This window comes from Trifolium pratense, linkage group LG7 (genome assembly GCF_020283565.1).
Source record: "Trifolium pratense cultivar HEN17-A07 linkage group LG7, ARS_RC_1.1, whole genome shotgun sequence".
NCBI classification, from domain to species: Eukaryota; Viridiplantae; Streptophyta; class Magnoliopsida; order Fabales; family Fabaceae; genus Trifolium; species Trifolium pratense.
The window spans coordinates 29,941,802-29,959,631 of record NC_060065.1 but is presented as its reverse complement, the minus strand read 5'-3'; the positions used below and the strand labels follow the sequence as shown (position 1 = coordinate 29,959,631).

Below are 17,830 nucleotides of genomic sequence, written 5' to 3'. Positions count from 1 at the left end.
TGGACTGCTATGTGTCTTTTCTGCATAGTAAAAACTCTTTTGAAAAGACTTCTTAATTTTGTCAACTTCTAGTCTTATGTTGTCATTCATGCCTTCCAAACACTTGCATAAGTCTCCTTTGCTGTGTTCCAACATTTGCTTCAGTCTCCAATGTGCAGACTCAACTCTAAATATCAAATTGCAAACAATAGTCAATTAAACGCCAAAAAAAGAAAAATATAATTTCAATTTTAAAATAAAAAAAAATTATACCTATTAGTCGTTGTGTTTCCTAAATGCATCACTCGATTGGTCCATGCTTCAACAAATTGTTCTTTGTGAGGGGCCAACCAGGTGTTATTGACATATTCGACAAAATTGCTTGAATTAACACATGCTTGCTGAAACGCATTCAACCGCTGCTGATACTCCACCTCATCCGGACTTTCAACAACATCTCTCCACAAATTTTTCACCTTCTGTCGCATATCCTTAGGTATTTGCACAATGCATCTCGCATTCACATTTTTGATTATGTGCCACGTACAAAGCATATTAGTAGTATGTGGAAATATATCTTTAATTGCATTCATCAAAGCAAACTCCCTATCGGTCAAAATTACTCTAGGAAATATATCTTGCTTAGTAATCAATTACTTCAACTTACCTAACGCCCAATGATAATTGTCCGTCTTCTCAGATTCCATGTAAGCAAATCCAACAGCAAATGTCATGTTAGTTGACGTTATGCCAGTAATTTCAAGCAGTGGCTGTCTATATTTATTAGTTTTGTATGTGCAGTCCATAACCAAAACAATGGGAAACAAGTTCAACAACTTGATTGAAACATCGGAGCCATCATCTTTTCTTCTATTCCAGCTGACATATTTTGCATCATCTAACAACTGCAGCAAGTGTTGCAGCTCTGTTCTGGAGCCTCTTTCCTGTATTTGCATCATGTGTCTTTTCCTATATACAAGTGTGACATCAACAACAGACTTTGGATTTTGATCTTTCAAATCTAAAACAATGTTTCTTGGTGCTACTTTACGCTTTGTCAAATCTTGAACACGTTTGTTTTCATCAGCGGTTAAACGTGCCTTGCGAGGATGACCATGATATTGGTCAGGTAGCCCGTGGTTGTGAACTCCATGAATAACCTGAACTTTCCATCCTGAACCATCTGTTGAAGGTGCAGCTCTAATTTTAAATGGACAGTTACACTTTTTCGATGCAGTTGTCGTGGAACTTTCTGAAGAGTCATACTTTCCACCTTTGTCACAACCCAAAATCAACTTGTCATTTCTTCCTCTTATTCCGTTCTTTTTATCCGACCGAGTAATGATAATACCGACTTTATTGGCATCTCCAACATCTCGAGCTCATTTGACAACATCATCTGGGGTAGCAAATTTTTGATGAGTTGTAAAAACATCTGTAGTATCTACCAACATTTGACTTGTATCGCCGAGATAAGCCATATCTGTTTAAAAATAAAAAAAACAAATTAAAATTAAAAAAATTAAGAATAACATACCGGTACACTTATTACATACCGGAACACTTTAACATACCGGAACACTTTTAAAAAAGTGTACCGGTATGTATAATGATAAACGAAATATAATTAACATACCGGTACACTTTTTAAAAAGTGTACCGGTAACATAAACATACCGGAAACGTTATAAAAAGTGTACCGGTAATATTAACATACCGGAACACTTGTTAAAAAGTGTACCGGTAAAGTTAACTTACCGGTAAGGATAAATACTTACCGGAACAGTTTTTCGTGAGGATGAAAATTCTACCGGGACAGTATAATACGACAAAAATTGTTTTTTTAAAATATATTAATTTTTAATAAGGGTATATTGGGTATTTTTAGAAAAATGTTGGGGTAAAGTGAAGATTGTTGGGGTAGAAAAAAAAATTTCACAGAACTTTTAAGCTAAAAGCTATAAGATAGCTTATTGGTTATGTCAATAATAATATCTTTAATATAAAAACTAAATAATATTCGTACTAACACATATTTAATATTTACAACAAAATTAAATGTAAAAACAGTTGTTAAACGATACTCATAAACAACATTTAAAAATGACAATCCTTTAAAAATATTAATATTTGAAAAACTTAATGTTTCGTAACTTCATAAACCTAGAAAACAAAGTATGTGCATGATAACCACACCAAATAACAACAAATGCACCTATTTGTTATAAATGTTATTCGAAATATATTATTTAGGGTGTTACAAATTTAATTTTAGAAGAGATGAAAATATTTTGAGAAGTGTAGAACTGATTGTGAAATATTAGAGTGTTGTCGAATATAATTGAAATTTTTATCTTTCGATTTTTCCATCGTTCAAAAAGTTTTGAAGGGAGGACCATGGTTCTACAACAAAGATATGCTTATCCTAGGTCCCATGGGAGGAGGAGAGGAGTCAGAGCATATACCGCTGTACACATGTACCGCTCTACATGGTACCTTTCTGGGTACAAATCCACAACTTACCGACAGGATATATGTCGAAGACGGTGGGACATAATGTCGGAAACTACATATGCCAGTTTCTTGAATATGATGAGAAGAATAGTTCAGACTTTTGGAGGAGGTTTATGCGTATTCGAGTTATGATGGATGTCAGGAGACTACTGGTGAAAACAAAAAAAAGTAAAAAAGAAAGGCAATGAGGGGGGGGGGGGGGTGAATCTCAAGTATGAAAGACTCGGAATTTTTTGCTACTATTGTGGACTACTAGGCCACACTGAGTACTTGTGTGACAACCTGTATTCGGTTGAAGTTGACGATGACATTAGAGAGTGGGGACCAAAACTGAGGTCGGAGGTACGCCGGCGCGGCCAAGAAACTAGGAGTAGATGGCTGAGAGACGATGAACAAGTGATGTGGCAGACACCCGATCAGGAGAGAGACACGGGCATTAATGAAGCAAATATTGAGAAAAAAAAACAAAACGGTCCACAATTGAAGGCAGACAGCGCTGATAATATTGAGTCATCAAAGAGACATGATTTAATTGCTGCTCTCATTAAGAATCCAGCTCTAATTGTGCCTCCAATCAAGACTCGTGTGAAACAACCAGCAACAGACAAAAATCAAATTACAACAGACACAGCAAATCATGACAGCATTAATATGGATGAAGATATTATTGTCTCTGAAAAGAAACGGATGAGGAAGAGACGATATTGGAAGGTGTAAAAGCAAATAATGAGGCCATTAATATTATGCATGTGGACATAATTGTCCAACGTGATAACAACCAATTTTGACGAATTTTGAAATTTTAAAAGAATATTTGGCATTTTATTCCTTTATTTTTCAACTTAAGAAGCAATGAAAGTGAACTTTTAAAAAATCAAAGACTAAAATTAAAATTTGATCTTGACCAAAATTCGAAGAAAACTTTTTGATCACTCAGGGACGGATGTCAAGAAATAAAAAAACGATTAAGATGGATGATTTTGGATCAAAATTGTTCCTAAATGACCCCCTCTAATTGATCAAAACCAAAAGAAGAAGAAGAAATATGAAAGTGGGGTGACGGCTGAGCGATGAAGGAAAGAATTAGATCTCCGCCTTTGTTAGATTGGTTTTGTAAATGTTTTCTATTTTTTTTTGACGAATTGCTTTTGTCACTCTTTATTTCTCCTCCTCCCTTCTATTATATTTTCTTCTTTCATTTTCTATCTAGAAACTATGACCTCTTATAATATCTTCTAAATTCTAAGTAGTAAATATTAGAATAACTTAATAACTTTTTTAGTTCTTAAACTACTAAACTATAACATTGATATTATTTTTTTGATAATGTTATATACATAATTATGAAAAACATTAAAAATTTAAAATTTTGATCAACAATGACCATTTGTGCATGAAGAGATATTTTCGAGGACTAAAATGTACAATTTTTTAAGGAAAAAGTTCAAATTTTGTACGACAATATTTTTTTGTACACTTTTAGCCATGTCTTGGATTCGCCACCGGAACACTAAAAGTAAAAATTGATATAATTAAAGAGTTTAATTGTTGTGCACCGTCAGTGTAAAAATTCTTTACACATATATTCAATGATGTTGTTGCCATATCATTTTATGAATGCGACACATCACATATTTTTAATACCATACATTATATGTCAGTATATTATTAAATGCATGTGTAAAATAACTTTACACGGTGCATATAAATTACATTCATAATTAAAAAGTTTAAAAATATATTTAATCCTAATTTTGTGGGCCGGCTCATTCGTGGCACATTTTGACATATCTACATATAAGTACATGATGTGGCTATAAAACATGAAATATTGGATGAGATCATTAGATGACACAAGAAAGAGAACAAAATTTGGGAACTTTCAAGAATTAAAAGAAAAAGTGGGGTCATAAAGCAATAACGAAGAAAACAGTTTCTACGCCCTAGAAGCTTTGAACAAACAACAATAACAAAAGCTTCACACGTTCATTCTTTCAGTTTCTTCTTCCTCCAAACCATTCATTCAATCACAAAAATCCCCAAATCAAAATCAAACCCTAATTTCATTCTTTCTTTTCCCTCTCATTTTCTTTCCCACTTTCCATCAATTTTTCCTCTCAAAATTATATCTTTCTCTAGATCTGTACAAAAATTCACACATTTTACCTCTAATTTTTTTTCCTTTTTTCTCACAAGGAAAGAAAATTAAAACCTACCTTTCGTATTTCTTTCTGTACGATATAAATACACCGAACCCTAATTCAGATTTTCTTCTCACAGGTTATTTAGTTCCGCCGCATTTTTGTATATTGGAATTTTTTCGATTTTTTTTTCGTTGTTGTTGATTTTCTAGGTTTTAGATTTAGGGTTTTTGAATCGGTGTGATGATGAACAATAACAATAGAGCGAGATATCCACCACCTGGGATTGGTCCTGGACGTGGTGGTTCGAATCCCAACGTGAATCTGAACCAAAACCCAAACCAGAGCCCTAATTTGAACCATCAGTTTCAGCAAAGAGCACCTTATAATCACCATAACCAGCAACAACAGAACCAACAACAACAGAATCAGTTCCAGCAGCAGCAGCAACAATTCTATGCGCAGAGACAAAGGCAGCAGCAACAGCAGCAGCAACAACAACAACAACAACAACAGTGGCTGAGAAGGGCGCAGTTGGGTGGTTCAGAATCGAACGCTGTTGCCGATGAAGTCGAGAAGACCGTGCAATCGGAAGCCATTGACTCAAGGTTTGTATGTTTATTGGTTTGTTTTTGTTAGCTTTAATTATAATTACTTCTGTTTGGCATGTGTTTTATTGTTAGGATTAGGGTTTTGGTTAATTGATTCTGATGAGATGATATGTTGTCAATGTGTTTTGTTATATGAGTGAGTTTGTTAAGTGCATTCAACATGTTATGGTTAGGATTAGGGTTTTGGTTAATTGATTGTGATGTCAATGTGTTTGGTTATATGAATGAGTTTGTTGTTAAGTGCATTCAACATGTTATGGTTAGGATTAGTGTTTTGGTTAATGGATTGTGATGGGATTACATATTATCAATGTGTTTGGTTATGAATTTGTTGTTAAGTGCATTCAACATGTTATGCTTTGATGTGTCGTGTCTCTTTTGTTTACTTGCCTCAATGATTATTATTGTTGAAGTTTAGTGCAGTAGGTAATTGAAAAAAGGCAAAAGAAATCGTAATTTGTTAAGAGAAACTTTTAATGGTATTGGTATCGGTCACATACGTGCTGTCTCAGTGTTGAAGTGGAGCCTTGTGCCTTTTTGCCATGGCAATTCCAACTCTAATTCCACAATAGTACAACCTTTATGGCTTGAATAGTCTCAGATGTTACAGTTGATGCATCTAGGTATAATTGATCTTCTTTGGGTCACTTTTTTGTCTCTTGATTGGGTACTGGAGGTAGCTCATTGTTCATCTAGTGTGGTCACCTAGTTTTAGTACCGGTCTTCACTCTACAATCTACACTTGCTTCTGCCTGTGCCCTTTTCTGAATAAAATTGCATGGAACATTTTCTGCTTTTTGTGTGACTTGTTGTCTGGTTGGACAGTGTTTTGGAATTTTTCTACCAGGCTATACTATAGTATAAATAGACAATAGATAATTCATCACAAAAGAAAACACATCGTTGTTTTTTAGGGTAATTTACATCAATTGTCTTGGTTTTGGCAATGAATGCTGTAGTTAATTTTTTGGTAATAAATCATGAGTGTAATTTTAGAGATTTAACTTATTTATGCTTGTTAACACTTAAACTAATGCAATTGAATAATGCATTTTAAATTATGACCTATTAATGTTGATTCTTGTTGTAGTAGCTTACACCAATCTTTGTTTAGGTAACCAATGATGTCCTTTTTTGTTTGCATTAATTCTTGACTGTAAGATTTTAATTTTGACTTATTTATGCTTGTAACACTTCTACTAATGCAATTGATAAATGCATCTTAAGTTTTGAGTTATTTCTATTTTTTGGGGGTAATTGTCAGCAATCATCATGGTTTTGGTAAATCAATGAGTTGCCATTTTTTTGTTTGCGAAAATTCATGAGTGTACTTTTGGCTAATTTATGCTTGTTAACACTTTAACTAGTGCAATTTATAAATGCATCTTAATATTTGAATTTTTATGTTTTTCTTACATCAATCTTCCTGGTTTTGCTAATAAATGTTGTCCCTTTTTTTTGCAATAATTCATGAGTTTACTTTATGAGTTTTGGTTCATTTATGTTTGTTAACACTTTAACTAATGCAATTGATAAATGCATCTTAAATTGAGTTCTGGCTTACATTGTTCACCGTAATCTCGTGTAACAAATAATGAGCCCTAGTGATGGAAAGAGTCAGCAAAGTTCGATGCCACTTTCCTTTTTTTAGAGGCAATAAATTTCCTTTTTCATTTAGTTATCTTTGTTAGATTTTTGTTATTTGTATTTAGGGCTTTCATAACACTTTCTTTGAGACGATTATTACCTTCTTTTTTTTTTATATAGAAATATTTTATCAAATTATAACAATAACAATAGTCACAAGACATGCCAATGTCACCACTTTTACACTGTCATGTGCACCCAATATGACCAGCTCACAAAAGCAAATATTCTCCATAGGTTACAACTTTCAAGGGTACCAAAGAAAAGGCAAGCCCACTTAACGAACTCCACACAATTATAATTTGGATCAACAAGCACATCACTAAGACGAGAGTTGCATCATAACTTTTGATTATTTGTTTTGTATTATTGTGTATATGTTTATAGAAATAACGCCCCCGGTGATCTGCTATTAAAATGACATTTTTTGGGTTTGGCTTTTCTGTGTTGTATTCTTCCATTATGTACTTTGTAGTGAACTACTGAACTGTAGTGGTTGGGGTTTACATGGATCACCTCAGTCTCCCATGTGCTAGTTCTTTCAAACTAAGTCTAGGTTTGTGACCCAAAACCAGTTCCATACCACAAACCAGTTCCTGCTGCATTACTTACCAAAATGTGCTGCAGTCTATCTATCACTGATAGCGACTTTAGGGTTTTTCTGTCCTCCTATGTTTTTTGAACTCTAGACTTTTTGCTATTTTAATTAAGTGATCAAACACATTTCTTGTATTCAGGTTCTCAAATGATCATAGAAATGCCTAGTAGTATATCAGCATGCTTTGGTTACTTCTTTGTGGAAGACCATGGTTTTGGTGCTTTGATATATGACTCACTTTTTCTCCCTGGTGTACCCTTGCAATCTTTTGTATGCTTATGCTCAAATCTGAGTTGATATCATGTACAATCTTGCCTTTGCCTTTGGAAATTGGCTCAATGTAAAATTTAGTTTATTTACTTCATTCAAAAGGAAAGAAATCTTTCGCTCATTATCCTTAATGTTTTTTGGTTTTACTATATTAGTTCTCAAGACTGGAAGGCAAGACTAAAGATTCCGCCAGCTGATACACGTTATAGGACAGAGGTATGCTGTGTTTATGAATACTGTTCTGTTATCTAATACTTCGCGTGACTGGTTATGTGCATTTATTTTAATCATATATTTTGATTTAGATCCTTGGAGAACTATACCTTGACTGTAATATTTCTGATTGTATATTATTTTATTTGTGTGTGTGTGTGTGTATCATGTTGTCATTTCATACACTAATATGTTGTAACTATTTGGTCTAAATCATTCTTGTCTTGAAGTTTAACCGACAATTGGTTGATTGATTCATGCCTCTTGAGTGCCCTGTACTCAATTAGGCATTTAAAATCTTTTGTAGCAGTTATTTAGAGTCAATCACGGTTATAGTATTAATTATATACATGGAGGCTGCTAATTTACGGCCACCTAAAACCATGAAGGTTTAGGTTAGCAACCTACACCATCTCTTTTTACAACAACCTTTCCTCTTTAAAATAATTTAAAAATGTTTGGTAGTTATGTATTTTTCCTTTTTTATGCACAATTACATTTGTTGTTTGTTTTTATATGAAAAATTTGTGGATTTTTTTATAAGAAAATTTGTGGATTTACAGTCTTCATTCCTTTCGTCTCTTTCATACTAGCTAATCGATACATTTTTCAGACTATCCATTAATTCATATGATGAGATTTCCTCAATTACATTTTCTTGCACGGTTGTTTTTTTAATTGATAAATAGCTTCCATTTCTTAAGATAGTATTGTTTATTTTTAATAAGAGAATTGGATTTACAACCCACTTGGGTTGGCCTAGTGGTGTTGGCTTGGGACCTTGGAGTGTGCTCCTCTCAAGGTCTCAGGTTCGATTTCATTTGGTGCCAATTTCGGCGGGCTAGTCCATGGGTAGGCAATCCTGCGGGATCCCGGTGGAGCGGAGCGGTTGCTCGCCGCTATGGGATGGCTGAGAGCTGCACAGGCACAGTTAGCCTTAGCGGCCGCTATAGCCGGGATAGCGGATACCCCGCTATCCCAGTAAAATAACATACCTTTTGTCAAAAAATAATAGAAAAATATTAATAATAATAATACTAATAGTAAAATAGTTACTTGAACATTTTTATTTGAACTATTAGTATTTTTATTATTAATATTTTTCTATTATTTTTTGACAAAAGGTATGTTATTTTACTGGGATAGCGGATAGCGTGATAGCCGCTAACCCGGCTATAGCGGCCGCTAAGGCTATCTGTGCCGCTCTCAGCCATCCCATAGTGGCGAGCAACCGGTCAGCTCCACCGGGATCCCGTGGGATTGACTACCCTGGTATAAATTACTTGCAATAAATATTTTAAGAATAGCGGCTTTCTGCTATACCACATTAAAACAAAACAGAGTGGGGTACTTCGGTGAGTATCAAGATGAGTTGAATAAACCCATTTGTTGGGTATACACAGATTGGTGACTAGATGAGTTGGAGGACCTAGAAATCGTTCCATATCTAGGACTGTTTTGGGAGAATTTTCACCCGAGATAGGTTATTCAATATCATTTCAGATGTCTCAAATGGCTTAGATGTATTGAACAGAAGTAAGCCACAACCCCAAAAAGTGAGGGAAAACCAATATCAGTTAGATTGCACCTCATTAGAACAAAACAGAGTGGGGTACTTGACAGCCGTGGAGCTTGAAACTTCGGTGAGTATGGTGACCCTGCTGCCACCACCAGACACAAAGATCTCCAGGGAGGAAGATGGGTCATAAGCTGGCAGAGTAAGATGGACTGTTGGCATACTTGCTGAGCTTCCACTGCTGGAGCCACAAGTGTCAAGCCAGACCTTTGTATCGAGGGTAAATTGGAGTTTTGGCAAATTTGCTGAGCTTCCGGCTATAGTAGAACCACAAGAGCCAAGCCAGTCTTTTGTATCAAGGGCAAAGAATGTGTCTAGCAGATGAGGTGAGGCAGCTTCAACCAGAGGCAATGTGTAGGAGGAGGGGTTATGTTTGGATCAAATGCTTAATTGACCCGACCGGCCAAGCCCAATATCGGCCCAAGACCATATCTGTGGAGATGCTTAATACATATGTAGTATTTATTATATATTATATATACACTATCCCAGTTTTGTGTAAATGGTCGAAGTTCTTCTGTTCGCAGAACACAGGTTAGGTTGCAGAACTGATCATGAGAGAGGATGCGAGGTTGCACTTGTGGTTTCTGCGTGGCCATGAGAGAGGAAGATTGGGTTACTCAGCAGAAAGGGGGTTGTAATAGGGCTGGGTTGCGTTGGTTGAAAATTGAAAGTGTCTGGGCATTGAGTCCTGGCCGATTTGTAAAACACGAGTGGGGTCAAAATCATAATCATAAAAAACTTCTGATTCCACCCGATTTGTAATTTTTGCAGTCTATTTCACCTCATAAAAAACTTCTGATTCCATCCGATTCCAGAAATACGATTCTGCACCTGATTCTCATAAATAGATTCCATGTGGGACCCAACTCTGAATAGAGACTCACAGATCTATGGAGAAATTGCTAGTTTAATTACCTTCGTTACCAGCAATGTTCTGAATTTTGTGAAATTGTTCATTCCTTGAGTACTCCACCTTCTCAGCTTATTGGCTTTGGTTCACTAAAGCCAGTAAATCATTTTCCTGTACAGTATTCCAATCATCTACACAGATATTGTCTTGGGCCACTAGTGGGCTTGGCCCATCGGGTCAATTAAGCATTTGATCCAAACATAACTCTCCTCCTCCTACACACTGCCTCTGGTTCCAGCTGCCTCACCTCATCTGCTAGAGCCATTCTTTGCCCTTGATACAAAAGACTGGCTTGGCTCTTGTGGTTCTACTAGCCGGAAGCTCAGCCAATATGCCAAAACTCCAATTTACCCTCGATACAAAGGTCTGGCTTGACACTTGTGGCTCCAGCAGTGGAAGCTCAACAAGTATGCCAACAGTCCATCTTACTCTGCCACCTGATGACCCATCTTCCTCCCTGGAGATCTTCGTGTCTAGTGGTGGCAGCGGGGTGACCATACTCACCGATGTTTCAAGCTCCACGGCTGTCAAGTACCCCACTCTGTTTTGTTCTAATGAGGTACAAACTAACGGATATTTTGTTTTCCCTCATTTTTTGGGGTTGTGGCTTAATTCTGTTCAATACATCTAAGCCATTTGAGACATCTGAAAATGATATTGAATAACCTATCTCGGGTGAAAATTCTCCCAAAACAGTCCTAGATATGGAACGATTTCTGGGTCCTCCAACTCATCTAGTCACCAATCTGTGTCTACCCAAGAAATGGGTTTATTCAACTCATCTTGATACATCTTTAATTTGTTTTCCTGATTGCTTCCAGGCCTTTCCTCCGCATTACTGGTTTCTTCTTTGGCTGTAGTTGATTCTTTTTGTAGCCTATCAGTATCAACCAATCTTGATTTTTCTTGCTGTTGTGATTAGTTTTTCGTTTTTTTTTTCTTGGCCCATAAACCAAGCTTGATTTTCCTAACTCCCTGTTGTGATCAGCATTTGTTACATCATGTTATCTTTCATGGATTATTTTAAGTGAAGGTGTGAAAAGCGAGCTGCCGTATTTTTTGTCTACTTAAAAGACCTAATAAATGATATCATTCATGGTTTAGTAATTAAAGTTGCTTTGATTATTGGGTGTCATTATTAACTTTTAATTCTAGTCTGTAACAGTTTTCTTGTTGCTTTGTGTTCTTTGTTCCCAGGATGTGACAGCAACTAAAGGAAATGAATTTGAAGATTACTTTTTGAAACGTGAGCTGCTCATGGGAATATATGAGAAGGGTTTTGAAAGACCTTCCCCTATCCAAGAAGAAAGCATTCCAATTGCTCTCACCGGCAGTGACATTCTTGCCAGGGCAAAAAATGGAACTGGCAAAACAGCTGCATTTTGCATTCCTGCATTGGAAAAAATTGATCAGGATAATAATGTTATTCAAGGTTTGATATTCTCTTGCCTTCAGTGCTTTACATGATTGTAAGAAATCTTGTTGATAGGACTGTATATAAATATATAATGATGTTAGTTTTATAAAAGCATTCTGGTAGCCTGATACTGATTCTGAGCAGTATTCTGCTATTTTAAAATGAAAAGAAAATGAAACTTGTGACAGGTAAGGATTGGATTTTGTATGGACTTCAAAGAGCATCAATTTGATTACAATATGTCTTTGGCTTTTGACTTTCTGCTGAAAAGGCTTAAAGTGCATATTTGTTAGTTGTCTTTGACATTCTTCTGACCAAAAACCAACAGTAGTATGGTCATTTCATAATATCTTTCACATTTAATGTTAGGTATATCGGGATTCAGATTTAGGTGCTAAGTATGTTTTAATAACTAAAGTTTGAAATTTCTTCAAACAAACTGATATCCTGTTGACGAGTTGTTGCTTCTATTGAGAAGTTATTTTGGAAATTAAAGGTGATGCCAGATAGATTCTGTCAAATATTGTTGAAAGTAATAATATTTTGCAGATGGTTATTCTTTATTATCTTTATATCTTTAGGGTTTGTGTTTTTAAATAAACATATTGGTATGCTCTGCCCATGTTTTAACTATACTGTTTGGATTATCATACAGTTGTTATCTTGGTCCCAACACGAGAATTGGCTTTGCAAACATCTCAAGTGTGTAAAGAGCTTGGAAAGCATCTGAAAATCCAAGTTATGGTTACAACAGGCGGTACCAGTCTAAAAGATGACATAATGCGTTTATATCAACCGGTTCATCTACTGGTTGGAACCCCAGGAAGGATATTAGATCTTGCGAAGAAGGGTGTTTGCGTTCTTAAGGATTGCTCCATGCTTGTCATGGATGAGGTAAATATGTTACACATGGAATTTGTTCATTTATAGAATTCTGTTGAGATCATGAACAGTGTGGAAAATATTCACATATTTAAACATGTTAGGAAAATGGGAGCCAGAAACACAATTGGATTTAATTAGCCAAGTGTGATTTGGTGTATAACTATGTTTCTTTGCATTTATGTTTGATTTAGTTGGATTAGGAATCTGTATCCTAAATGTTTTCTGCTGATGATTGAAGCAAATGCTTCTGTTTAGTAATATGCTTGTTCATTATGGCATTTTTAAGATTAATGCCTTCAGTAGTAAGTAGTTACACTTAACCGTTCTGCAGTTTTACTTAGTTTACTGTGTTTCTCAGGCTGATAAGCTGCTCTCTCCAGAGTTCCAGCCCTCAATTCAACAGCTGATTAATTTTCTCCCTACAAACCGTCAAATCCTGATGTTTTCAGCAACATTTCCTGTTACTGTGAAGGACTTCAAAGATAGGTTTCTTCATAAACCATATGTCATTAACCTTATGGATGAGCTCACTCTGAAGGGTATTACACAATTTTATGCATTTGTGGAAGAGAGACAGAAAGTCCACTGCTTAAATACTCTATTTTCTAAGGTTTGATTTTTCTTTGTCCTCTTGATTTTCTTATATGCCATCTGTGAATATTATGATGCTTATAATAGTTTCTATTGCAGCTGCAAATAAACCAGTCAATTATCTTTTGCAATTCAGTGAATCGGGTTGAACTTCTTGCCAAGAAAATCACTGAACTTGGGTATTCATGCTTCTATATTCACGCAAAGATGTTGCAAGACCACCGTAATAGAGTATTTCATGATTTCCGCAATGGTGCATGCCGAAATCTTGTCTGTACTGGTATGTTGATGACACTTAATTATTTGGGGTCCCCATTTCCTTTATTTTGACATTATCTTCATTCCTTTTGTTTTGTAATAGTATTAATACATGTTTATTGTGGCTTACTGTCCACGTCAAGTAACAGTGTGTATGTTAATAAACTGATCATGAGATTTTATATTTAGATACATTGTCCTAATAAATTAAAATTTTCATTTTTCTTCCTTTGTGTGAAACATTTGCAGATCTTTTTACTAGGGGAATAGACATCCAAGCAGTTAATGTTGTTATTAACTTCGATTTTCCCAAGAACTCAGAAACTTATTTGCACAGGGTATGAGTGATTTCTGCTCACTTTCAACTGAATTAGTTTACTTTCTACCAATTATGTGTACATGTTCTGATGGATGTTCTGCTTTTGGTAGGTTGGTCGTTCAGGGAGGTTTGGCCACCTTGGTTTAGCAGTGAACTTGATCACTTATGAGGACCGCTTTAATTTGTATGTAATGTAGTTGATGTTGAATGAGTTTTAGAGATCCTTGCTGTAGGTTGCTGATGTATTCCATTTTTTGTTCAGATATAGGATTGAACAAGAACTTGGCACTGAAATAAAGCAAATTCCGCCACACATTGATCAAGCATTTTATTGTCGGTGACAGTGGTAGTTACAAGGGTTGTTTTTACAGATTTGAGGAATAGCTAAGGTGCGTTACTGGACTTATTCCTATTTACAGTTGACAATTTGGATCCTGCTTCCTGATAAGAGTTTTAATCTCTAGAAGTATAAATTTGCATGTTTAAGTGTAGATTCTTCATATTTACTTGGTAACAAATTTATCTCTCTCATCCAAGACGTTGATGTTGTAATGGAAGTGCAGTGACGAACCAAAAACATGTATTTTATTGGTTGTATTTTACTGGGACTTCAATTTTAATATTATTTTTATTGTTCTTCAAAACGTTATCTAACGAAGATACCTGGATGGCTGGATGTTTATTATTTTTGCCATATAGTAGTGCAGTCGTTAATGCTCAATTATTTTGTTTCATGATCTGTCAATTGTGTATTTGCTTGCCATTGCTGTTGCTAACATGTGTGCATTTTCTACAGGTTAATGTGATCGTCACTCAAGCAGGTGCATATGCCCTGACATAAGAAGAGAATTATGGAATTTGGAGTGTTGTTGGACCCTTTTTAAGTGTATTTTTCTTTCCTTTGATTTTCTGGTTTAAGAGCCCCTGAAACATGAGAGGATGCACTTTGGAAATTGGGGTATTCTTGGAACCTTTGTTTAGTATTTTTTTTTGTTCTTTTGAAATTTTTTCTGGATGAGAGCCATGAACCTGAAGACATTAGAACCTCCAGAGTTCAATACTGGCTTTTTACTGCCATGGCGGGTCCAGTTGTTGTTTCCGTTGGATTACCTTTGCAGATGTTACTGGTACTGTAGTTTTTAATTAAATAAATGGTTTAGGGATAATTTACCTTGTTATGAATGTCCCTTCCCATGCTATTTGGTCTGCTGTTGCCGTTGAAATTCATGCTTAGTTTATGTGTTCTGGTGGTGTTGGTCAAGGCATTTACTGGCTGAACCCACCACCAATCACTAATTACTCGAGAAATGCTGGGACTTGTCACCAAAATCGATATGATCAGTAGCGTCTGATGTTCATGTATTTTGTTAATTTTCAAAGTAGCTTTGTTTCAAAGTAGATTCATTTTCCTGTCATGATTTTTTTTTTCCTGTGCATGATTCATTTTCAGTTGCACTTATATCCCAAAATAACCAATTTTATTTTGATCAATTATTTTCACTTTTATCTTAAAAGAAATCTACAAATTTAATTTTAACTAATACAGAGCAAAAGAATTATAATTTTTTCTATCCAACTCAAATTTTAATCTCCTAAAGTTAAGAGGTCACATTTGCTTTTATTTATTTATTTATTCATTTATTTTTAATGTGAAATTTTAATAAATTTTTCCATAAATATATTTTCCTAAAACATTTGCTTTTATTTATTTATTTATTTATTCATTTATTTTTAATGTGAAATTTTAATAAATTTTTCCATAAATATATTTTCCTAAAACATTTAAGAACACTTTCAAGAAAGAAACGCCAAAAGAAAGAACATCCCTAACATTGGACCTTTGTCTAATTAGACTTGGGGAATAAGGAAGACTATGGATTTCAAAATATAAGTAAAAGTTTGTTAATAAAATTGAATGTATTTAGTTTAAATTTTGAACCAAATATATTGAATTTCTTTGACTCATTTATGTTTATATTTTGAGATGGCGGGAGTATGACTAAACATGTGGTCGAACATCACACCAGGTCATATTAATCAACATATATTGTATCAAAACTAAGGTGTGAGGTTGAGAATAAATGGAATGTGGATAAAATTCATGAATTATTCTCTGCAGCGATTGTGGATGCAATTTTAGAAGTGCCATTGATCGAATCAGTATATCATCATATGAGATAGGATCATATTGGGTGCTATTTGGTAAAGTTGGGAGACAATCTAATTTTAAGCAAGATTATGAATGATGAGCATTTTCATGTTGGAGGGGAGTGGAACAATATTTGGAGAGTCCTTGCAAAGGTGCCCCCTCCCCCCCACCCCCCAAGCGTGACAATGCTTTGGAGTGTGTGTAGAGACTTCCTTCCAAATTGACAAAGGCTGCTATCTCAATATGTATAGTGTTTTTTTCCGATTACGCCATGGCCAAATCTTGTTGGATCACGAGTGGTTTGAAGAAGAGTTTTGATCTCCAAGTTAGTGGAATGCAAGCTTTTAATGGGTGGAAGGAATGGTTTGAGGTATATTGCCTGCAATAGAACCAAAATTAAAGTAACAGGCCACATCATGTTGCAAAGTGAGAGAGGCCTAGAGCTGGGTGGTACAAGTGCAATGTGAATGCCGGTTTTCATGTGGATCTCGGCATTACATCCGCCGGGTGTTGTTGTAGAGATAGTAACGACGAGTTCCTTATGGGCTCAAACAAATTGGAAGCATACGAAGATGGCATTATTGAAAGGTAAGCATTTGCTTTGCTTGAAGCGATTCGGATGGCAAGTAATATGTGATGGGGTCGAGTAATTTTTGAAAGTGACTCAAACATGTTAGTTAACTCGATTAATTCTCTACCTAGAGGTGTTTTTGAATTTAGTGCCATTATTTCTAGTATTATTTTTAGTTTATGTTTTCTCTGTAAACTTTGAGATGAAGCCTATAAGAAGACAAACAAATATGATTGTTCATACTCTAGTGAGCGTAACTATTTCTTGAAGTAGTCCTCATGTCTTTGAGAATGTTCCTCCTTATATCAATTTCAAATATCAATTGGTTTTTTTTCAACAATACAATGTTACAATTTCAAATAACGATTGATTCTTTTTTTTTGTGTGTACATTTTTCAAGTATGTATGTGTCCAAATGGAGAATGGGGAATTGTATTTAGTACAGTGCGACCGCATGTAGTCAGCACATCTAGATTGTTCGATCATTATCAAATTGCCTAAATTTTAAGATCAAATTTTGATTGTTTTTAAATATAACATTTAAGCTAAAAATCTAGATCGTTTGATCATAATCAAACAATTTATATATAATTGAGTGCAGTGCAGTCACATCTCCCCGATCGCATACATTTCAGATCGGTCCAAATACACTAAATTATTGTGTCCCCCGCAAGAATTCCTCATATAAATAACGTTACTCTTCCATTATTGACTATATTATACTAAATGTATGAAAAAGAGTATTCCCTCCCAAATGGAGATGCTGCTCTTTATTAATTTCTTGCAGCCAAAAATGAAGTCGTTTCGTTTCAATGCGTGTCCGTACACTGCATGGTGATTAAATTAAATGCATCTTCCTTCCAATTTAATGCTTTCGTTTCAGCTCAGTCTTTCACATATCTCAGCACGTCACTGTATGTGTATGTATGTGTCCATGTTCTATTCATTACACAAATGAGGACATAAATACTTTACGAGACAATTTTACACGCCGGGATCATCCACATTGGGTTTAAGAACAACTCTATAAATGAGTTTGACACCACATTTTAACCTAAAACCTTAAGCTGTTAGGTTTATAGATTCTCTCACTTATAAAGTATTCAACCTCCACTTTTCTAAGCAATGTGAGACTTAACCACTCACACTTGCCGCAACAAATTTTGCATAATAATACT

At 35.1% G+C, this 17,830-nt stretch overlaps 2 protein-coding genes across 2 annotated transcripts; one reads left to right on the top strand and one right to left on the bottom strand.

The window, feature by feature from the left end:
• Window positions 1-632: 632 nt before the first annotated feature.
• Window positions 633-1,460, bottom strand: LOC123896217 (protein FAR1-RELATED SEQUENCE 5-like). Its single transcript, XM_045946633.1, has 2 exons — window positions 1,428-1,460; window positions 633-1,301 (listed from the first exon to the last, which is right to left on the bottom strand). Exons 1-2 carry the CDS (start codon window positions 1,458-1,460, stop codon window positions 633-635), a joined length of 702 nt encoding a protein of 233 aa, XP_045802589.1.
• Window positions 1,461-4,318: 2,858 nt separating this feature from the next.
• Window positions 4,319-15,110, top strand: LOC123897390 (DEAD-box ATP-dependent RNA helicase 8-like). Its single transcript, XM_045947992.1, has 10 exons — window positions 4,319-5,242; window positions 7,916-7,976; window positions 11,660-11,894; window positions 12,535-12,773; window positions 13,123-13,374; window positions 13,455-13,635; window positions 13,863-13,951; window positions 14,043-14,116; window positions 14,195-14,321; window positions 14,729-15,110. Exons 1-9 carry the CDS (start codon window positions 4,878-4,880, stop codon window positions 14,271-14,273), a joined length of 1,575 nt encoding a protein of 524 aa, XP_045803948.1. The 5' UTR covers window positions 4,319-4,877; the 3' UTR covers window positions 14,274-14,321; window positions 14,729-15,110.
• The last annotated feature ends 2,720 nt before the right edge of the window (window positions 15,111-17,830 follow it).

Excerpts from the sequence above, each read along its gene's own strand:
- LOC123896217 (XM_045946633.1), bottom strand. The coding sequence starts at position 1,460 with ATGGCTTATCTCGGCGATACAAGTCAAATGTTG. Across the intron at positions 1,302-1,427 it reads GCGATACAAGTCAAATGTTG|AACGGAATAAGAGGAAGAAA; the intron begins GTAGATACTACA and ends TCGGATAAAAAG.
- LOC123897390 (XM_045947992.1), top strand. The coding sequence starts at position 4,878 with ATGATGAACAATAACAATAGAGCGAGATATCCACCACCTGGGATTGGT. Across the intron at positions 13,952-14,042 it reads CAGAAACTTATTTGCACAGG|GTTGGTCGTTCAGGGAGGTT; the intron begins GTATGAGTGATT and ends TGCTTTTGGTAG. Across the intron at positions 14,117-14,194 it reads TATGAGGACCGCTTTAATTT|ATATAGGATTGAACAAGAAC; the intron begins GTATGTAATGTA and ends TTTTTTGTTCAG.